Source organism: Calliopsis andreniformis, chromosome 6, assembly GCF_051401765.1.
Source record: "Calliopsis andreniformis isolate RMS-2024a chromosome 6, iyCalAndr_principal, whole genome shotgun sequence".
Taxonomy (NCBI): Eukaryota; Metazoa; Arthropoda; class Insecta; order Hymenoptera; family Andrenidae; genus Calliopsis; species Calliopsis andreniformis.
Genome location: NC_135067.1, coordinates 5,621,725 through 5,639,615, shown reverse-complemented (window position 1 = coordinate 5,639,615; position 17,891 = coordinate 5,621,725). Strand labels below are relative to the sequence as shown.

At 29.7% G+C, this 17,891-nt stretch overlaps 2 protein-coding genes across 2 annotated transcripts; one reads left to right on the top strand and one right to left on the bottom strand.

The window, feature by feature from the left end:
• Window positions 1-7,555: 7,555 nt before the first annotated feature.
• On the top strand, window positions 7,556-12,250 carry LOC143180045 (uncharacterized). The gene is made up of 5 exons (XM_076379571.1): window positions 7,556-7,678; window positions 8,050-8,247; window positions 9,150-9,539; window positions 11,290-11,571; window positions 12,137-12,250. The coding sequence occupies exons 1-5, from the start codon at window positions 7,556-7,558 to the stop codon at window positions 12,248-12,250; spliced, it is 1,107 nt and encodes a 368-aa protein (XP_076235686.1).
• A 918-nt stretch (window positions 12,251-13,168) lies between these two features.
• On the bottom strand, window positions 13,169-15,697 carry LOC143180044 (uncharacterized). The gene is made up of 4 exons (XM_076379570.1): window positions 15,620-15,697; window positions 13,762-14,343; window positions 13,320-13,462; window positions 13,169-13,256 (listed from the first exon to the last, which is right to left on the bottom strand). The coding sequence occupies exons 1-4, from the start codon at window positions 15,695-15,697 to the stop codon at window positions 13,169-13,171; spliced, it is 891 nt and encodes a 296-aa protein (XP_076235685.1).
• Window positions 15,698-17,891: the final 2,194 nt, after the last annotated feature.

Here is a 17,891-nt window from a genome sequence, read left to right as displayed (position 1 = left end):
TTATACGCTAATTGTGTACTTTTTTAAAAAGAAAAATTAGAAAGCTGTGAATTATGTGTTTCTATTTGTTCAGGAATAATTGAATACTATTGCATAATACTATGTCAGATATGTTAATATATGTATGTATATTTGTACTTTAGTATGCTTTATTAGTATGCTTAGATCGTAGTAAAAATAAAAGAAAGAAATTAAAATTTTAATATTTGTAGGTACATGTATATGCTTAAGTACCGTATAAGTACTAATCGTAAAAATCTAAATTATTATTTCGTCAGTTAGACATTCCATACTAAATAAATACAGTTATGTGGATTATATCTATTCTGTAAATAATTAATAATAATTATTAGAATTATCTTAACAGGTGCTTTATACATGTCTTCTATTTTTATATTAATTACTAATTACACATTAATTATCAATAATTATTATTTCATTCTATGGACAATACATGTACTATGAGAAATCAGGACAAATATCATTCAAATTAAGTTTAATTATATTTTTCTAATTGTACACCTATCATGCAAACAATATCCTGCAGGCAACAGTGTTCCATGTTAATTAAAAGTCTTCTTCTTATTATCAGATGGTTGAAGTACTGATTCGTGCCGAACGTTTTGAAATTGAAAATCGTTTAGAAAGAGGAATAAATTGAAGGCAACTACAACTTGACAAGCTTCTATCGAGCATTTCTTCACAAAGGCTAAAGACACCGATGTCGAAAACGATCTCATTCTGCTCTCCGAGCAACACAACGCCCTCAATACACTGTGGGGTTTAATTTAACAGCATCGTTCACGTTATGCTCACCATTGATTTTGCAATGCAATTAAACAAGACTATGGGAAATGCTAGCTCAATACTTCCAACTAATTAGTATAGTTTGTTAATTATACGATGCATCATTGAATTAGAACAGATCGCTATAATTATATCTTGGAAGATCGGTTCTTTTTGCTGATAAAAATCTTGAATCAGGTCTTGAGAAGTATTAGGTAGACACTAATATGTAATCGATGATGGCACTGCAATATAAGATCATTGTCTGTACTATATTATTTCAAATTGGTAGCTTGGAGAAGTGAAGAATAATATAAGAAATATAAGAGTGTAAAGTATTCGATATTTATGAATAGAAATTATTTATATAAATTATCATAATTAATGAATAGTCAATGACGAACTAATACTAACTTTGTTATGTATTTCAAATACGTCCTCATAAATATTCCACTTTCTAATATTTGTAATAATCATTGAATTATTGTAATTATTTTACACTACTTTGAAGGCTGCGAGTTTGTACATAAGCGATTAATGGCTGATTTATTGATTGTTTCACAGCACCAAGTGATGGGTTTCGAAACTGAACAGTCAATAATCACACAGTAGCAGGATAATATTCGGAAAAAGAAAAACAAAAATACAGATGCTGAAGTTTCGTAAGAAAGTACGTGCTATGTTGCATTCTGCCTTGCATTGAAGAGATCACGACTCGCTTACAACACAATCACGAACTCCTGACAGGTGTTAGCTTTCCTGTACATCGATGATGTTATCAATAAATTATACTGCTACTGAACTCGTATCTTCAACATTAAATCAGAACACTTTTATATCTTTCGCTCTCAAAATTACATTTACAAAATCATGTTATTGGCGTATCTCATAAAAAGTAATACTTTAAATTAAATTAAAGTTTCACTAATTTGATATTTTGAATCTTCAGTAGAATACAAAAATAACTGTCTACATTTTAATATTTAAAGAACATTCATTTTCATATAATATTTTTTGATAAGGGGAACATTTAGTAAGTGAGAAATCGAAGAGAAAAATTAAATAAAATAAATAAGAAGTCTAAAGATCAAACAATTTGCATAGCTTTTTATAAATTAGTAAATTTTTTGATAATTTCTGTTAAGGAATTTGCAGATAATAATGTTGATAATAACGCGTTTTCGTGGGGAAGTGATACGCTATTGGCTACTAGGGTTCACTTAACCACCATATGAAATCAACCTGCTTGAATAGTTGGTATCTTAGTTTACGCATCGTTATGAAATCAAATTTGCATATCAGTTTCGGGGAACACCGCTGATGAAAAAGTGGCTGCACCGTGGGAAAAGGTAAAGCGAGTGGAAGGTAGCACTTGGGCTACCTCTACTGTTGTATGACTAGCTGTAGATCGTTCACGATAGGAAAGTCATCTTATCATTTATTATCCATAAAGCATTTTCCATTACATAACGTCACATTCTAATCCTTCAACATCACAAGTTTCCTAATATAAAATTCTTAAAAAGACATCAAACATAGAGTGAAATTATAATGCAATGTACGATATTTAATTCTGTTTTTCGAAGTTAATAAAACTTGTATTCACTTATCAATTTTCATAAGAAAACGTACTATTTGGCGAAGTATAATAATTTGAAATTAAAGCATTTAGACTATTATAATGTCCCTATTTAAATACAATTTTAATCCTCAACTGGTATGGCGGAGGCAAAGAACTTTGAACTACCTTTATCTTCTTATATTTATTATAAAAGATATTCATGAATAATTTAGAGAAATAAATAAACTGGAAAATTGTAAATCTTTTGTACCAGATATCAATTTTAAAAGTAGAGTATCTTCATCATAATATATTTTAATATTAAGTTTATAGCAGTTAAGGGTTGAAAATGAGCAAAATTGTTTCGAATTACTTAAATTATTCATTTTTTCAATGAGAAACTTATTGTTTCTTGTAATTTACCAAGTTTCTTCATTCTATGTTTTAAGAATAGGTCAATGTTAAATTTGAAATACAGATATTTCTTCACTTAAGTGCAACAAAAGCTCAAAAATTTTCAATTATTATATACACGACAAATCGTCAGCCAATTTATTAGTTCGTTTATCACGTCTCAAAGAAAAGTTATAATACGAGGACAGGCAAGTGGTCAATCGTCATTGACCCATGATATCGATCACAGTAATGTCGATCACTCCCATTGGAAGTTCTTGTGGAAGCAGGCGTAGGAGAAGAACAAATTAGGAAGAAGAGAAAAGAAGAGGGATGCAGAACTATCTTAGCTCAACAGTGAAAGTGCTTTGAGCTCAAATCACGTGCTTGAGTTCCCTGAGGTATATCATCAGGTGAACTCTCACTGAGGAGTTCAGTATCATCTTCACCATCCTCTAATTTCGCGGTCTCCCTAAGTTGTCGCGAATAAGTCTACTAATTAATTACAGTTTCCGTGGACGTGTCATTGAACTGATTAACTGACGCTATACTATTTTTTTTTATTTTTGATTGATTATTTCGGGTACTGTTGTGATATAGGTGCTCTATTCATTTCTTTTTCAAAGTATAAAACAAGTGAGTGGATGAGGTTCAAAATGCTTGGGGACACTATCAATAATTTGTGGTGATTTCTATATTGGACATCATTACGGCTTTTGCAATTGTAATGGTGTTGGTGGATTATTCAAATTTTTCTATATTTTTCAGTGTTTCCGGTTAACAATTCGTTGTTATCACTTTAAATAAATATATTAAGTAAATAGATCAGTGAAATTAGAAGAAATATATTGTGTCATAATTTGCATAAGTAACGAAACATTTCAACTTAAGAGAAAGAAAATAAGGAGAAAGAAAAAATATAGTGCCAAATATTTGTCAAAGATGATTCTGTGTTTCTGTGAAAGAGCGTGTACTTACGTATTTTACGTGGCTAGAGTATTGCAGAAATGGTAATAACGATAAAAAAAAGTATACATATCCTGTTTATTGAGATCTAACATACATTTTCATTATAGTGTTGCGACTTCCATGCAATACTACAATGCCTTGGGGTTCACTTTAATTTGAATACAAAGACATTGGTTAGGTAACAAAAGAGTAAGGAATGCTTTAATCTAATTGTTAAATTTTTTGGACAGCTTGGTAACTCTGTAATGTGTGGCCATTAAAAATAAGAACGAAAACAATTACTATAACTGTTCTCAAAAATAGTTCGAAATATTACAAGAATTAAGCTTTCAGTAACAGGATACACATATGTACGATATTTGAACGTAACAGAATATCTATATTTTCCACGACTTCCGGATCTCTTAAATTTTGAATCTTTAAAATCCTAATAACGATAGTTTTGTTTTAAAATATGATGGATTATGTTAATATCTTTTAGCATAGTGCTAGATCAAGTAAGGGTTGTATTACATGTCAAATTTTTAAAAATTGTGAATTTTTTTAATAATTGGCACGAGTTTTGATTTCCATATTGTCATAAAAAATATACAAAAGTATAATAAATTACAATGTAGGTGTAAAATTATAATAATAATAATAATAAGTATAAGAATATTATATCCATGTATTTTTTACATCTTCATTCCATACACAAATTATGTATTAACGTTCCAATATTAAATATAAATACAATATCTATCTCAATGAATAAATCCTAAAAAGTCGGTGTTTAAGAATTTCTATAAAATTTCTTAACTGAAATAATTTTCGTAATTATAGAATAAAACGCGATGCACTATAAGTATACGTAGAATCCTACTAGACTTCATCAATAGTAATAAATGCCGGGTGCTACTATGTCGCGATTTAATTAAAAGAGATATAAAAGCCATTTTCTTATCCTATATTAATTCACCTAAACGTAACATTAAAATATTTCTGCAATTTCCACATTACTATTAAGCACAACGATCATTTTCCCGGTCAATTGGATATTTCTTCGCACTTACGTAAAACGTTCCAGCTAAACGCACATCTAATAATCTTCTTTTACTGGGGTCAAACTTTCTCTAAAGTCTATCTTCGCTTAAAATTAATGGGGATTCTGCAATAAGTAGATTAGCTGCAAAACTGCCTTGCATGTAGCAGTTAATACACAGATCGAAATATCTCATAAAAAGTATGAGGTTCTGGGTATAATTCGGTTAAATGACAGGAAAGTTTAAATGGTTTAGGAAATCTCTTATGACACTTTACACAATTTGTTTCCATTTTGATGTAATAGTGCAAAGCATGAGAGCATTAATGTAATAGTTTTAAGTGTTAACAATCTTTCTCAAGAACGAAATTTAGTTGAAGTGAGAAGTGTGGTATTCACAATATTGTTTATAAAGAACAACTTAAATTACAACGATCGTATTTTGCGTAAATATTAATAAATATTAATAAAATATGTCTTCGTACGTTGCAGTGTTGAAATTATTTTTATAATTTACTTTAAGAGGTAAGTAAGTTTCTAAAAATGATTGTATTGAATAGATATTTAAAAATTGATAGAATCATTTACTTTTAGATATTTTCTTATTTATTTATTTAAAGTCGCTTCAACTTGCATAAGTCATTAACGACCACATGTTTGATAAATTAGTGTATTATACAATATATTACAGTATTTATTTACAGTATATATAATATATTTTACTTGAATACATGATGTGCTTATAGCTAGGGTGGATTGTCGTAATTGGTAGGTATTTCACCTATACAAACAGGTAGGTTATAGTTCTTTTAAAAAGTTGGTTTGTTCTAATTAGTTGATTATATTCTTTTTATATTTTTTGTCGTTTAAACTAATTTTAATACCTGAAGGAAATTTTGCTGTTTCTGTCAGAGTTTTTGTGACTGGGCATTCTTGCATTATATGTCTCACTGATATCTCCATATTATAGCTGTTGCATTTTGATGTAGCCGATTTTGTTAGATACATTTCATTTTCACATTTTACAAATTAAGCCCCTGCTGCTCAACAACTTCTGATGATTATTGTTCAATAGATCCCTATAATGTATTCTAATTCAATTAAAACACGTTCCACTCCTATTCATTGGTTGCTCAGAAGATTGTTAAATCCATTAGAAACACTTCTTAAAAATTAAGACGTATCTATCCTTCAGTGAAGATCCGTATTGACTCACGTAAAGAGAATTCAAAGGAAAATAGAAACATTTCTCTTGCTAAAAGAGAATTGCGACAGTTCTACTACAGGGATGTAAGTAATTAGAACAAGGCTATGGGACTGTATGAGGCAAGTGCCCTATAGACAAACGCTGATTACAAAATAGGATAACTCAAGTCTGACATATCGAACTGATTGACGGAGTCAAAGCTAACTGGCTCAACAGTGCATCTAAATAAATATTATTTTACTTTTAAGTTAAAACGAGATGAATGATCTAACAAGGAGGATCCACGGGCATGGAAATCGCTTTTAGGATAAGACTGGATATAATTTGTATTATAGACATAGCGTATAAATAGTCTCATACCGTTTATCGACATGAGGTTTTGTTCTTGAGAAATTTCACTTTAAAGTTTTGTTATAAATAGAGGCAATGTTGTGAATAAACACTGTGGTCATAACACTATGTATACAGGGTATTTCTTTTATCTTGCACGTCCTAATAGCTTCGTTATTTCTGCTGACACGAAAAATTGTGCCAGAGCAGTTTTGTTGGATTCAAAGCTAAGAATATTATGATCCATGTTTTTTTCTCTGAAGGTCATTTTTTTCGAGTTTTCAAGGTCATCATCATTTTTTTACTCGTTAACATCTATTTTTTATAATTGTAGCTTTATAATGCACATCAAGACGAATTCAGTGAACTATAATACTATGATCTTTAAATTAAAAATGTAGACAAATTGTATATTTTTGGTTTTCTGTAAGCAAGAAATTTTATTATTTTGTCATTTTATATTATATTATTTTAAGTGTACTTTCCAATAAAGATTCAAAATGGTGTCCATTGGGTTCGAGACATTTTCGAGCATAGGAAAACTTTTTCTAGTGCGATTAATCATTGGCGAAGGAATGCTATTTGGGAACATGTAAAATTCTTTCCTTCAAGTTTGTGTTGTCTGGTGTTGTAGCGTGCTTTTTTCATTCGAAGATAATAAGAGAAACATCCTGTATATTTTTTAAAGTAATTCACTACTTGACGAATTCCACACAGCTATTGGGATGGTACATATCATCAAAGCACGAAAAACAAATTCTGGGAACAACATGCACACGTCAAAAATACTAAATTTTTGTCATATTCACAAATTTTATGTAATTATGGACAAAAATGAATTTATATATACATTGCCTATATTTATCATAAAACTTTAAAGTGAAATTTCTCAAGAACAAAAACCTATTTTGACGAACAGTATAAGGATTTCATTACGCTATGTGTATATTACAAATTATACCTAGTCTTATACTAAAAGCGACTTTCACGCCCGTGGAATTTCTTTGCGAATAGAGAACGCTCATTCAGAAAAATTGTTTTCTATATGTATTCCAGAAACGCGAATGCAGAAGCGAAATGTGTCTGAACGCGTTGGTATAGATCAACGAGATTGTCAACACGATGAAGACCACTGGAATAGGAACTTGGTTATACCTCACACTGCTAGTTGCATTTTCGTCGACATGTGTAGATGCGAAGAAGGTGTGATATGAGAGTATTTAACACTTTCTTTTAACACGTTGACTGACATCAGTTTCCTGTTTCTTACATTTATAAAAGTGTATACATGGCGAGTCACGTAACTACATCACCTGAATTTTCTTGTATACAAAAGTTGTTTGGTATCTCAATACTTTTGGAACATACCGAAGAGGAGAATACTCTTGATACCAAACAAAGATTATTTGAAGTATTTTTTCATATAACAAATAGTTTAAAAAGAAATTCAAGTGATACAATTGCATGACTCACTCTGTATGTCTATTACTGAAATTAAAATATCATCAAATATCAGATATCAGATGGCAAAGTATATTTCTTGTAATAATAAACAGATAATATAATATTCCTTGATTTCTTACAAAAATTATTTACCTATTACGTGTCATGACACATTCAATTATTTTTTAATTTATTAAATTAATTAATTTATATTAATTGAATTTATTAATTAAATTATTTTAATTACATTATGTATCTTGATTTTATGCAAATAGAGACTTCTAATTTTAATTTAATTTTAACAAACTCCGAGATTTTCCAAATGTGATATTTTCATAGCAAAAGCGACAAATATTCAGAGAACAAGTATTACCATCACTGGGAGGTAAAATTCCAGAAGAAGCTTTCAGAACTGATCGTTTGGCTCTGAATCGATTAAATAAGGAAGGCATTACAGTACCTGATGGTGTAGTGTTAGATGCTCGACATGTGCATAAACATAATCAACATGTTCAAAGAATGCCTGAAGTAATCAAGGTATGCATATCTATTTTAAGATCATTTTGTAAAATGTAATGTAATCAAAATTGCACATAATATTACTTTAATTACTTCACAACTTCTATCATTTTTAAAAGTTGGTGATTCTACATAAAAAAATATATAGAGGATATACAATAAAATTGTTTGAAATCTTGTTTCGTTTTTGACAAAATTTAAGTATGCATTTTGTCCATATCAGAGTTTATGGAAGTATACTTTTAAGCGTTTTAAAAATACAGGGAGGAAGAGCAAGCACTGTCTGACCATTGACTGTATGTATCTACTTTAAAGTAGAGATGCTCCTCTCACTCCGCGTTTCCACGAGACGTTTAAAATTGTATTTTAGCCACGCATACTTGACTAAAACTTAGAATTAATTTAAAAAAAAAAAAAGTATGATAACAACAAAGTTTCATCTATATTTTTAACTCATTTCTTCATAAAAAATCACGATTTTTCGGCTTGTACGTTTGATTCTTCTACGATTTTTACTAGGGTAATATAAAAAATAGAATCTTTAAAGTACAACAGTTTCAAAGGAACAATATATGTGCGTGGAAACATTTAAACATTACTGATTTTGCTGCAACAATGACGCTTAACTTAAAAATTTTTATTTTCCAAAAAACGAGATAATATAGGCATTTGATGTAACAAATGTTCTTGTCCGAGGCTATCTTGTCGAGTATATTTTAATAACTTAAACAAAAAGATTTGGGCTTGTGTCACTGTTGCAGCAAGTGGGTAATATGTGTATACAATTAATTAATAGATTTTTCATACATGTAACCAAAACTATGAGATCACTCTATGTGTTAATATTATAGAATATCGAAAAATATTAGTATTACTATCAGTAAGAATGATACTAGTTAACTAACAAACATTTGTTAAAGGTATACTTAACGCCAGATGGTAGATATGTGCCACCAGAGGGGCGATTCCACTATAATCAAGCGAAAACAGTAGATACAACATATCTGATTCGTACACCTTATACAAGACCCAATGAACATAAATACTCTACCAATTTCAACAGCAATAAACACAGAGATTATTCAAAGCCACAAACCTACACGAATTACAGACAATACGCGCCTCTAATTATACCTACCAAACCTGGAGTCTACAAGCCTATTATATCACCCTTGGTACTGCCTGAAAATGCTGATTTATTGGAGGAAACTTACATACCTACGTGGAATATTCAGTATGATTGGGATACTGTGTACGAGCCATTTGATGATTATTTCGTCAGTAACATCGCTCTTTTTAACTCTCATCAGGTACTTTTTTCAGTGTACATTAATTTTAGTTTATACTATAAAACAAGATTATAATATTAAAAATGCTTGTTTTATGGTAATTTTTGTATGGTGCATTAATGTGAACTTCATGAAGTGTTTGTACTTTGATTACCGCGTCATCCATAGACAGGTAACAACAATCAATAGATCAATACTTGTATGTATTAGTTTAACAGGAAGTTTTATAATTAGTGAGAACTATTTGAATAAAGAAGTTATTGTTATGTAAAGGAAATAATTGATTAACAAAGTTTTGTTCAAAATTCGAACTGCTATGCGAAATCTAAAAATATTTCTGCTTACTAAAGCAGGTGAGAAGTAGATTTGGATAGTCTACGACAGCCCTGTGTTTCTTCCGTATTATTGTTTTCGCTGCATAATGATAATCATTTTAAACATTTTCAAAATTGGAATAAATAAACACTTCTACTGAAATTCAAATGCAATTCCTTTTTTTTCGATGAATGCAATTTTCGTTATTATTATCCACTATTATTTAATAAATATTATTTGAGTCAAAGTACTCTAATAGTAATTTACTTTATAAACTCTAAAAATTTATTTTATTTATAAAAGTCAAGTGGCAATCAAGTAAAAAATTTATCATTTTATTTATAAAAGTCGAAGAAGAAAAATTTGTACTCATTAAATTGTGAATATGTACCTGCATATATCTATATACATATCTTTTAATAGCAAAAATGTTTGCCTTTCAATTTTGTTTCTTCTTTACAAACCAAAGCTACGTAGGTGTTCTACACATTAAAGGAAATATCTAATCTACAGCAATGCGACTTTCCTAACTGCGTGAGCAGAAAATCAATGGTTATGAAAGAAGAACATGGAAATGTCGACACACGAGATTCTAGTTTACCCAGTTCGTTTAAGTAGACCGCAATTTTCTGAGATTAGTTAGCGCAAGAAGATAGGTCATGTGGTCGTCCTGCGCTCAGGACACGAATAAAAGTGTACTCATGCTTGTGCTGACTACTGCACGCTCACTTGCACCCGTGGAATGCAGATTATGTGCACTGCTACGCCTTTTCTTTTTCTGGGGATCCTATGTATCTGAGAGTCCCACGACCATCTCTTGCAGCAGTAGTTTAATCGTTCTAAGAATCTTTAGCTTTAGCCAATGGAACTTTGTGGCTACGCAGCAAAATAGAATGAGTCACATATTTTTATTATGGAGAAATAGACGTTCGAAACTATGAACATCAACTTTGTATTGTGAATTTGGGTCATATTGCATTCTCGTTTTTTAAGAGAAAAATTTCTTTAATCTAATCTGCTTTCGTTGAAAATGAAAAATCTATCTCGCAAACTTCAATTAAGTCACAAACTTACATTTTTTGAGAATGTGACTTATGTCACGTCGTTTTGTTTCGTTATAATGTCATAGAAATTATTTACTGCTTTCTACTTTCCCTTGAAAGTTTAAATTTATTTGCCTAACTACAAGGAATATCTATAGGAAAAACATTCACAACTTTCTAATCGCGATTCATGATAATTTGGTAATAAAAGGTTGTAGCTGCTGACAAACTGTAGTCATAATTTTCAACATACTTCTTTAATAAGAAAATCGTAATTTCCTAGTCTAGGAACTTAAAATAAATTATAAATATTTTTATGAGTAGTTAAAACCGAAGTCATAAAACTTATTAATTTCTTTTTCAAATGGGAAGAAGGATTTAAAAAATGGTATTTTTATGTCTATGTGTTGTAGATCATTGCTGATTATCAAGGATTCCTTACGAAGTTCCACGAACGGTATTCGAGACACGTTGGGTCTCACGTAGCAGACAGGAACCACAATAATGTTCCTCAAGCTAAGAAGCAAGAACCGAAAGGATCTAGTGGGAGTTCAAGGCCACTGTCTTATAAAAACGTTAGATTGAACGTGGGGAATGTAATCTCTGGCTATACAAATCTTACGGATATTCCAGAAACTAATTTCAATTGCAATGGAAGAAGAGGCCTATTTGCTGATACTGAAACGAATTGCCAAGTGAGTATCTCGTTACGTCACTATATTCGTGTGATATGTTTCTTCATATTTTGCAGTTAAAGTTGATCATTTTCGTTTTCTGGTATAAACCACTTTTTTACGAATTTATAAGCTATATATCTCGATTTTTTTATGATATGAAAAAATGACTAAAGAAAAAAATAATATTGTTTTAGAGTCATATATTCTATAAATTTTGATGTTATTATAATTTTCCTGTATTATAATACGTATAGATTGTGTGTTCTTGTATGCATACTACTGTAAGCTTTATTATTTGCTTCTACTACTTACACGATTTTTTCAAATCTGTTCCTTGTCATAATAGATTACCAAACTAAACCATTTAAAAAATTAATCAAAATATGAAAGGAATAAGCTATAAGCAGAAAATAAAATTATTTATTGTAAAATTTGAATTTCAATTACATGCTAGTTAAGCAAAACTGTATTTATAGTGAAATTAGCGGGAACGGAATGTTTAAGATTATTCTTTTTAATCTTATAAATCATATTCTATTGATTTACATATAATTGTGATTTTCATATATTTTATTATTTTTAGGTTTTCCACAATTGTTCTGGTTGGTCAAAAATTTCCTCCCTCTGTCCACCAGGTACTGCCTTCAGTGAGGTAAAAAAACGCTGTGAATGGTGGAACACGGTGCAATGCAAATAAAAAAAACTAAATTTTGATGATATTTTCGATACAGTTGTAGAAAAGAGTGATAGATAAACAATGTTAACGCTATAGCTATATACAATTGTATAAAATTTTTTTTAGCAATACAAGCAAAGTGAAATGAAAATTTTCTGTTCATGTTTGTGGTATATCAAGAGAATCAGTTTTGTTTTTTTTCCTTTTCTTTTTTTTGAAATAAAAATTTTTAAGTAGAACAAGTTATCAAAGCAATTGTATGTGTCAGCAATTTTTATACACTACTGTTAAAGAATTAATTAAAAGGGCTTCAATGCTTCAGGGTTAAAAGTAATTAAATTATAAACAAATTAATAAGTTCATAACATGGCACGTTTACCAGCAAAACTGAACGTAGGCTTTAAATAGATTTATTGTATCTATAAATTATTAATATTGTACGAGTACAAATAAATATAATTACCCTTTGATCGCTGCGTCTTTTGTATAATATAAAAGGTTTTATCTTCTGCAATTTATCATTGTTTACTTTATACAGGTATTACATTTTTATATTTATAAGTATAATAACGTTATAATTTATAATTAGTTGGGACTGCTTTTTAAATAAATTCTCACATTGCAATATATGATAAGTAAAATATCTGAATGATAAAATAAATAATTAATTGTACATTTTTTTATCATATATGTACATATAGAGACATCCCGAATTAAAAGATCACAAATCAAGATCATCTGTAATCTTTTATCTAGTATTTTGGTATCTAAATTGTTCGTGTATATATATACTTTATTCAATATTAAAAATTTGAAATTCTTTGTTTCTTCTTGATCTTTTATGAAAGTAATACCAATTAGTTTCTCAGCTTTTCCTAGTGAAAGTAGTCATCAATACCTAGTCGAAGTAATGCAGATTTCAAACTTGTCTTAAGTAATTTAAAGCACCGTGATCCTTAAGCCTTTCTGGGGCACATTTTTTGGCTTCTTTGGTATATAAGGATTTTTCTCTGGATCGAGATTTAATCTATAATTGAATAAAAATAATTAGATTCTCAGGCGTACTCATTAAAAATACGTAATAACGCACCTATACAAAATTGGAGCTTCGGCACAATTCACGTTGTACCACCAATCACAAGCAAACTCGCGTTGATTGAAAAGTGTTCCATTAGTACACAGAAAAGATGCACCTTGGTGACCTTCTCGGCCATCATGACAAATATGATATGCCTGAAACGTTATAAATTATTTGATTTGTCGCTATCACATCCAGTTAGCGTCTTCTGTTAGCAAAGTAATTTATAATGAATATTAACTCAGAAAGACCTACAATGTTTACAAAAATGCAGAACAGTAAACGAAACTATGAACTAATTTAAATATTGATTAATTACAAATCTTTTACATATTTTGGGAACTCACATTTTAAGTGATAAGATTAAGATTGTTTTAGATCTGTTAACTACTTAATTTAACAAAGTTACGGCGTGTATAATGATTGAACTAGTTATGTAGATAAAGTAGATTACCTGACAACCAGTTTCTATGTTTGCGTACATTCCTGGCACGTATGGAACGTGGGCACATGAAAAACCTGTCGGAGGCACGGTGTGGTATAAAGGATAATCAACGCCAGCAACACCAGGAATTTTACTAAAATCTTGCTGGTTTTTTGGTTTTTCGATAGGTTTTACGACGATTGGTTTATCGAATTTAACAGGTGGTTGGTAATTTTGATCCTTATTGTAATTATTTTGGTATCTGTTGTCACCATTTTGGTATCCGTTATAATCATTTTGGTAGGCGTTATAATTATCTTGATTGCCGTTATAATTATCTTGATTGCCGTTATAATTATCTTGATTGCCGTTATAATTATTTTGATAGCCGTTATAATCATTTTGGTTGTCTCTGTAATCATTTTGGTTGCCTCTATAATCATTTTGGTTGCCACTATAATCGTTTTGGTTGCCACTATAATCATTTTGATATCCATTATAATCGTTTTGGTTGCTGGTATAATCATTTTGGTATCCATTATAAGCACTCTGCTGGTCGCTATAACCATTTTGGTACCTATTGTTATCGTAATCTTCAACCACTATTCGAGGCTAAATAAACATATTATATTATAGTAATTATAAATATAATTACGAGAAACATTTCAACACACGATTTTCAACTCATTAATCATACACAGTATTAGTAATATCTATTTCTTAAAGCTTAATTGTTAATGTTTCTTACACATTTACTACTATACATGTACATACATTACTATACATATTTTGATCAAATTTTAAAAATTAATTTTTATATGTCACGTTGTTTTGAATTTAACAATGATAAATATTGGTGGGTTTTAAGACGAAGTGAAATATACACAGTTCAACTCCACTTACATGTGATATACATTGACCTTGAATGACCTTGATTTACAAATTGTTGAATATCTTCTTAAAAGTTATTGTACAATAATATCTGTTAGATAGTAATGGTATATGAAATATTTAAACTGTTAAAATTTGGTAGGAAATTGGTATGACATAGTATATGTATTTTCTATTTAACAAAATTATGACGATTGAAAACTAATATATGTATGTTTAATTATAACAAATTTTATAATTGTTTTTAACAGTACGTTAGTCTTCCAATAATCTCAAAATTCTTAATCATAGAATTAGGTATATTTGTAGACAGCATTTTAAAATAAAAAGACTATCACAATCCTTCGATTTCAACATTAGCCTTGATTTAACTGATAGAAAGGAAGTGAATGTACGATGTAAAATTGTCAGAAATAAGACACACTAATGCATTATTCAAAATATTTACGAAAGTGCAGTGCAAAAAAACTGTATAATAAATTTCAACACCTTATAAAAAGTATCTTCTACAATTTTTTGAAATGTATAGAAGCTCAATTCCTGCACTTCTATTTCAACCATCAACAGAGTTGAAAAAATGTAGTATCTTTTATATGATAAAAGTTTATGGTGTAGATCGTACAATGTATCTAAACAATATTAACTACATATAGTTTGTCATCAAACTTGTTCTAGGTGATATGTACTAATCTTATAATGTTTAATTTTCATATTCTTTTTAACTCAAAATTATACAATTAGTGTTTATAGTATCTATTAGTTGGCTGTCAATATAATTCACTTCTTTCATCATAATTGCCGTTTATAATTTACGATTTAGTCGTAACGTTATACTAGAAAGGGAGTAACAATAAGCAAAAACATCCACAAGAAATTGAAACTTACTGCTAATATAGTAACACTATTTACTCTTAGTAAAGTGGATTCCACATTATTAAATTCGTAACAATAAGACATAAAATGGAGCTACCAATGAATAGGAGAATAGTTTCATTACCTGAAGGGGCCTTATCTCCATTGTCAGTAGGAAAATGCCCAACAGCAGTGCAGGAGAGTTACAACCGTACCCCAGCATGTTCACCGTAGCTAATAACGAACGAAACTAGCCCCGTTTCCATTTGCAGTTCAGTTTCAGCTCCCTGACTGTTCAAAAGATTATGTCACGCTGCGAGGGAGAAAGTGGTGCAGTCACGAAACTCGAGCAAGAACTGTTCCCTGATTTTATGCCTGCGACGCTTAATTGCAGCGTAAACTGCTCTTATGTAAACTTTCATGAAATCCATTGTCAACCTTCTTTACGACTTTTTACATTAATGTTCATGAAAATGCATAGGCGAAATAAAATTCCATGAACAACCATATGACTATCTAAATTATAAATACAGACGAGTATTAGTATAGCTTTCATAGAGAGAGGTATGGAACTTGTTATATAATGAAAATAGGACACTTTTTACAAGATATTGTTGCTAGCAGAAGTTTGACTCAAAAAGCAATTATGTTAGTCACAAATTTACTTTGCTGTACTTACTATACATATATGCTAAAATATTATTCAAAAATTACTAAACTCATAATGACAGCCTTTTAATTGTTATTAATAGTTTCTTATTTCTTATATAAAATATTATTAATACGTATTATAATATGTATAATATGTAAACTCGGTTAATTTAGATTGCTGTTATAAATTAGTGAAATACTAGCAAGCAAGCAGAAACATTATTTACATAATTAATTCTGAAGAGTAATAATGGTAAAACAATTAAATTAAAATGAGCGTTGAAAACTATTTCACTAAATAAATCATTTTTGTAAACTACTTTCGCAAACATCTTTAAAAACACAGTTGTTTATGCCAATGCATTAACATTAACAAGAATGCAATAAATATATAATGAATCATTAAACGACAAAACAAGAGTATGCTTTATTTGATGGAAAAAATTATTCCAAAATGTTGACGCTGGAAATAATTTTATATCTAGATATTTAGCAATCATAATTACATATTAATTATTTGTAGCATAAATTGTTACTATGATCAGTATTTTACTGAAAACATGAATTTTCTGTGAACTAAGATAATTCTTAAATGATAAATGTAATAAATCTTCTTCACGCTGTTCCTTTTCTTCTCTTGAAATAGTGAATACATCTACGAGATGAGTGAATTCCTAATTGGCTACAAAGTCTTCGAAGAGATCAGATTATTCCGCGAATCCTTTGTTAATCTATAGAAGCTCGACCTTTGCCATGACCTCTAATTACTCATTCCTGCTTTCTATGGTAGTTTTATATTGAAGCCTAATCGCCGATTGTATTCAAAGATGTATTTAACAGAGAAGTTTCAACTCGCCTGTCTCCCCTACCAACCATTCCTTTGACCTACTAAGGACATGCAGCGTTTGAGTTTTTTTGATACGAGAAATGTTAGTCTATTGTAGTGGTATCGTGAATGTCATACAGTTTATAAATAAAAATATTTCACAATTCGCTGACGAACTAATAATTTTACATTATTCTTGACAATATTAGTATTAGTCAAAAGTTATGAATAAATGCCAAGGTACATTTATTGTAATAAATAATTAGATAATATAAGGTTCGTGAATATATTATAAAAATTATTTATCTATTGTGCGTCAGATTGTACGTAGTATCAGAAACTATTTTACAACTTTTACAAGAATACAAGGTGACCGAAAATCAGTGATATAAGTGGAAAGGTGGCGACTCTATATGAGAAAGTAAATTGAAAGTACATACATGATAAAATTTGAAATTTTCATAAAAAGAATTTTGTTGGAATTTAAAAAATATCAAGTTTGAATTTGAACCAAATACAAGTATACACGTTTATACGCTTCTGCACGAAGTAGGAGAAATATCTGTCTGATCATTGACTCTATCTACTGCAAAGTAGAAGTGGTCCCTTGATGAGTCTGTGTACCTATAAACTCTAAAGCACCTAGAATTATATTTCACTGCATGTGTATGTATTCGACTAAAATTCAAAGTTAATTTTCTAGAAAATAAAGCGCCAGCTCTACATTATTGATTTATTTTTACATGTAAAATCACTAGGTTGTCGCTTGTACCAAAAGTTCTTTAACAACCTGTATAATGCTCTATCTCTTCTGGAAGTTTAAATAGGTAATATTGTACTCACCCAGGCGTTTTCACTTGAAATCTTCTAGCTTTTAAATATCTAGATTTAAATAATTAGATTTAAACCCTTATAGTAGTATTTTGTGTGAAATTGTCTA

Coding starts and splice junctions, on each gene's coding strand:
- LOC143180044 (XM_076379570.1), bottom strand. CDS start 15,697: ATGCTGGGGTACGGTTGTAACTCTCCTGCACTGCTGTTGGGCATTTTC. Junction 14,344..15,619: donor TGGAGATAAGGCCCCTTCAG/GTAATGAAACTA, acceptor ATGTTTATTTAG/CCTCGAATAGTGGTTGAAGA. Junction 13,257..13,319: donor GAAGCTCCAATTTTGTATAG/GTGCGTTATTAC, acceptor ATTCAATTATAG/ATTAAATCTCGATCCAGAGA.
- LOC143180045 (XM_076379571.1), top strand. CDS start 7,556: ATGGCGAGTCACGTAACTACATCACCTGAATTTTCTTGTATACAAAAG. Junction 7,679..8,049: donor CCAAACAAAGATTATTTGAA/GTATTTTTTCAT, acceptor ATATTTTCATAG/CAAAAGCGACAAATATTCAG. Junction 8,248..9,149: donor GAATGCCTGAAGTAATCAAG/GTATGCATATCT, acceptor CATTTGTTAAAG/GTATACTTAACGCCAGATGG.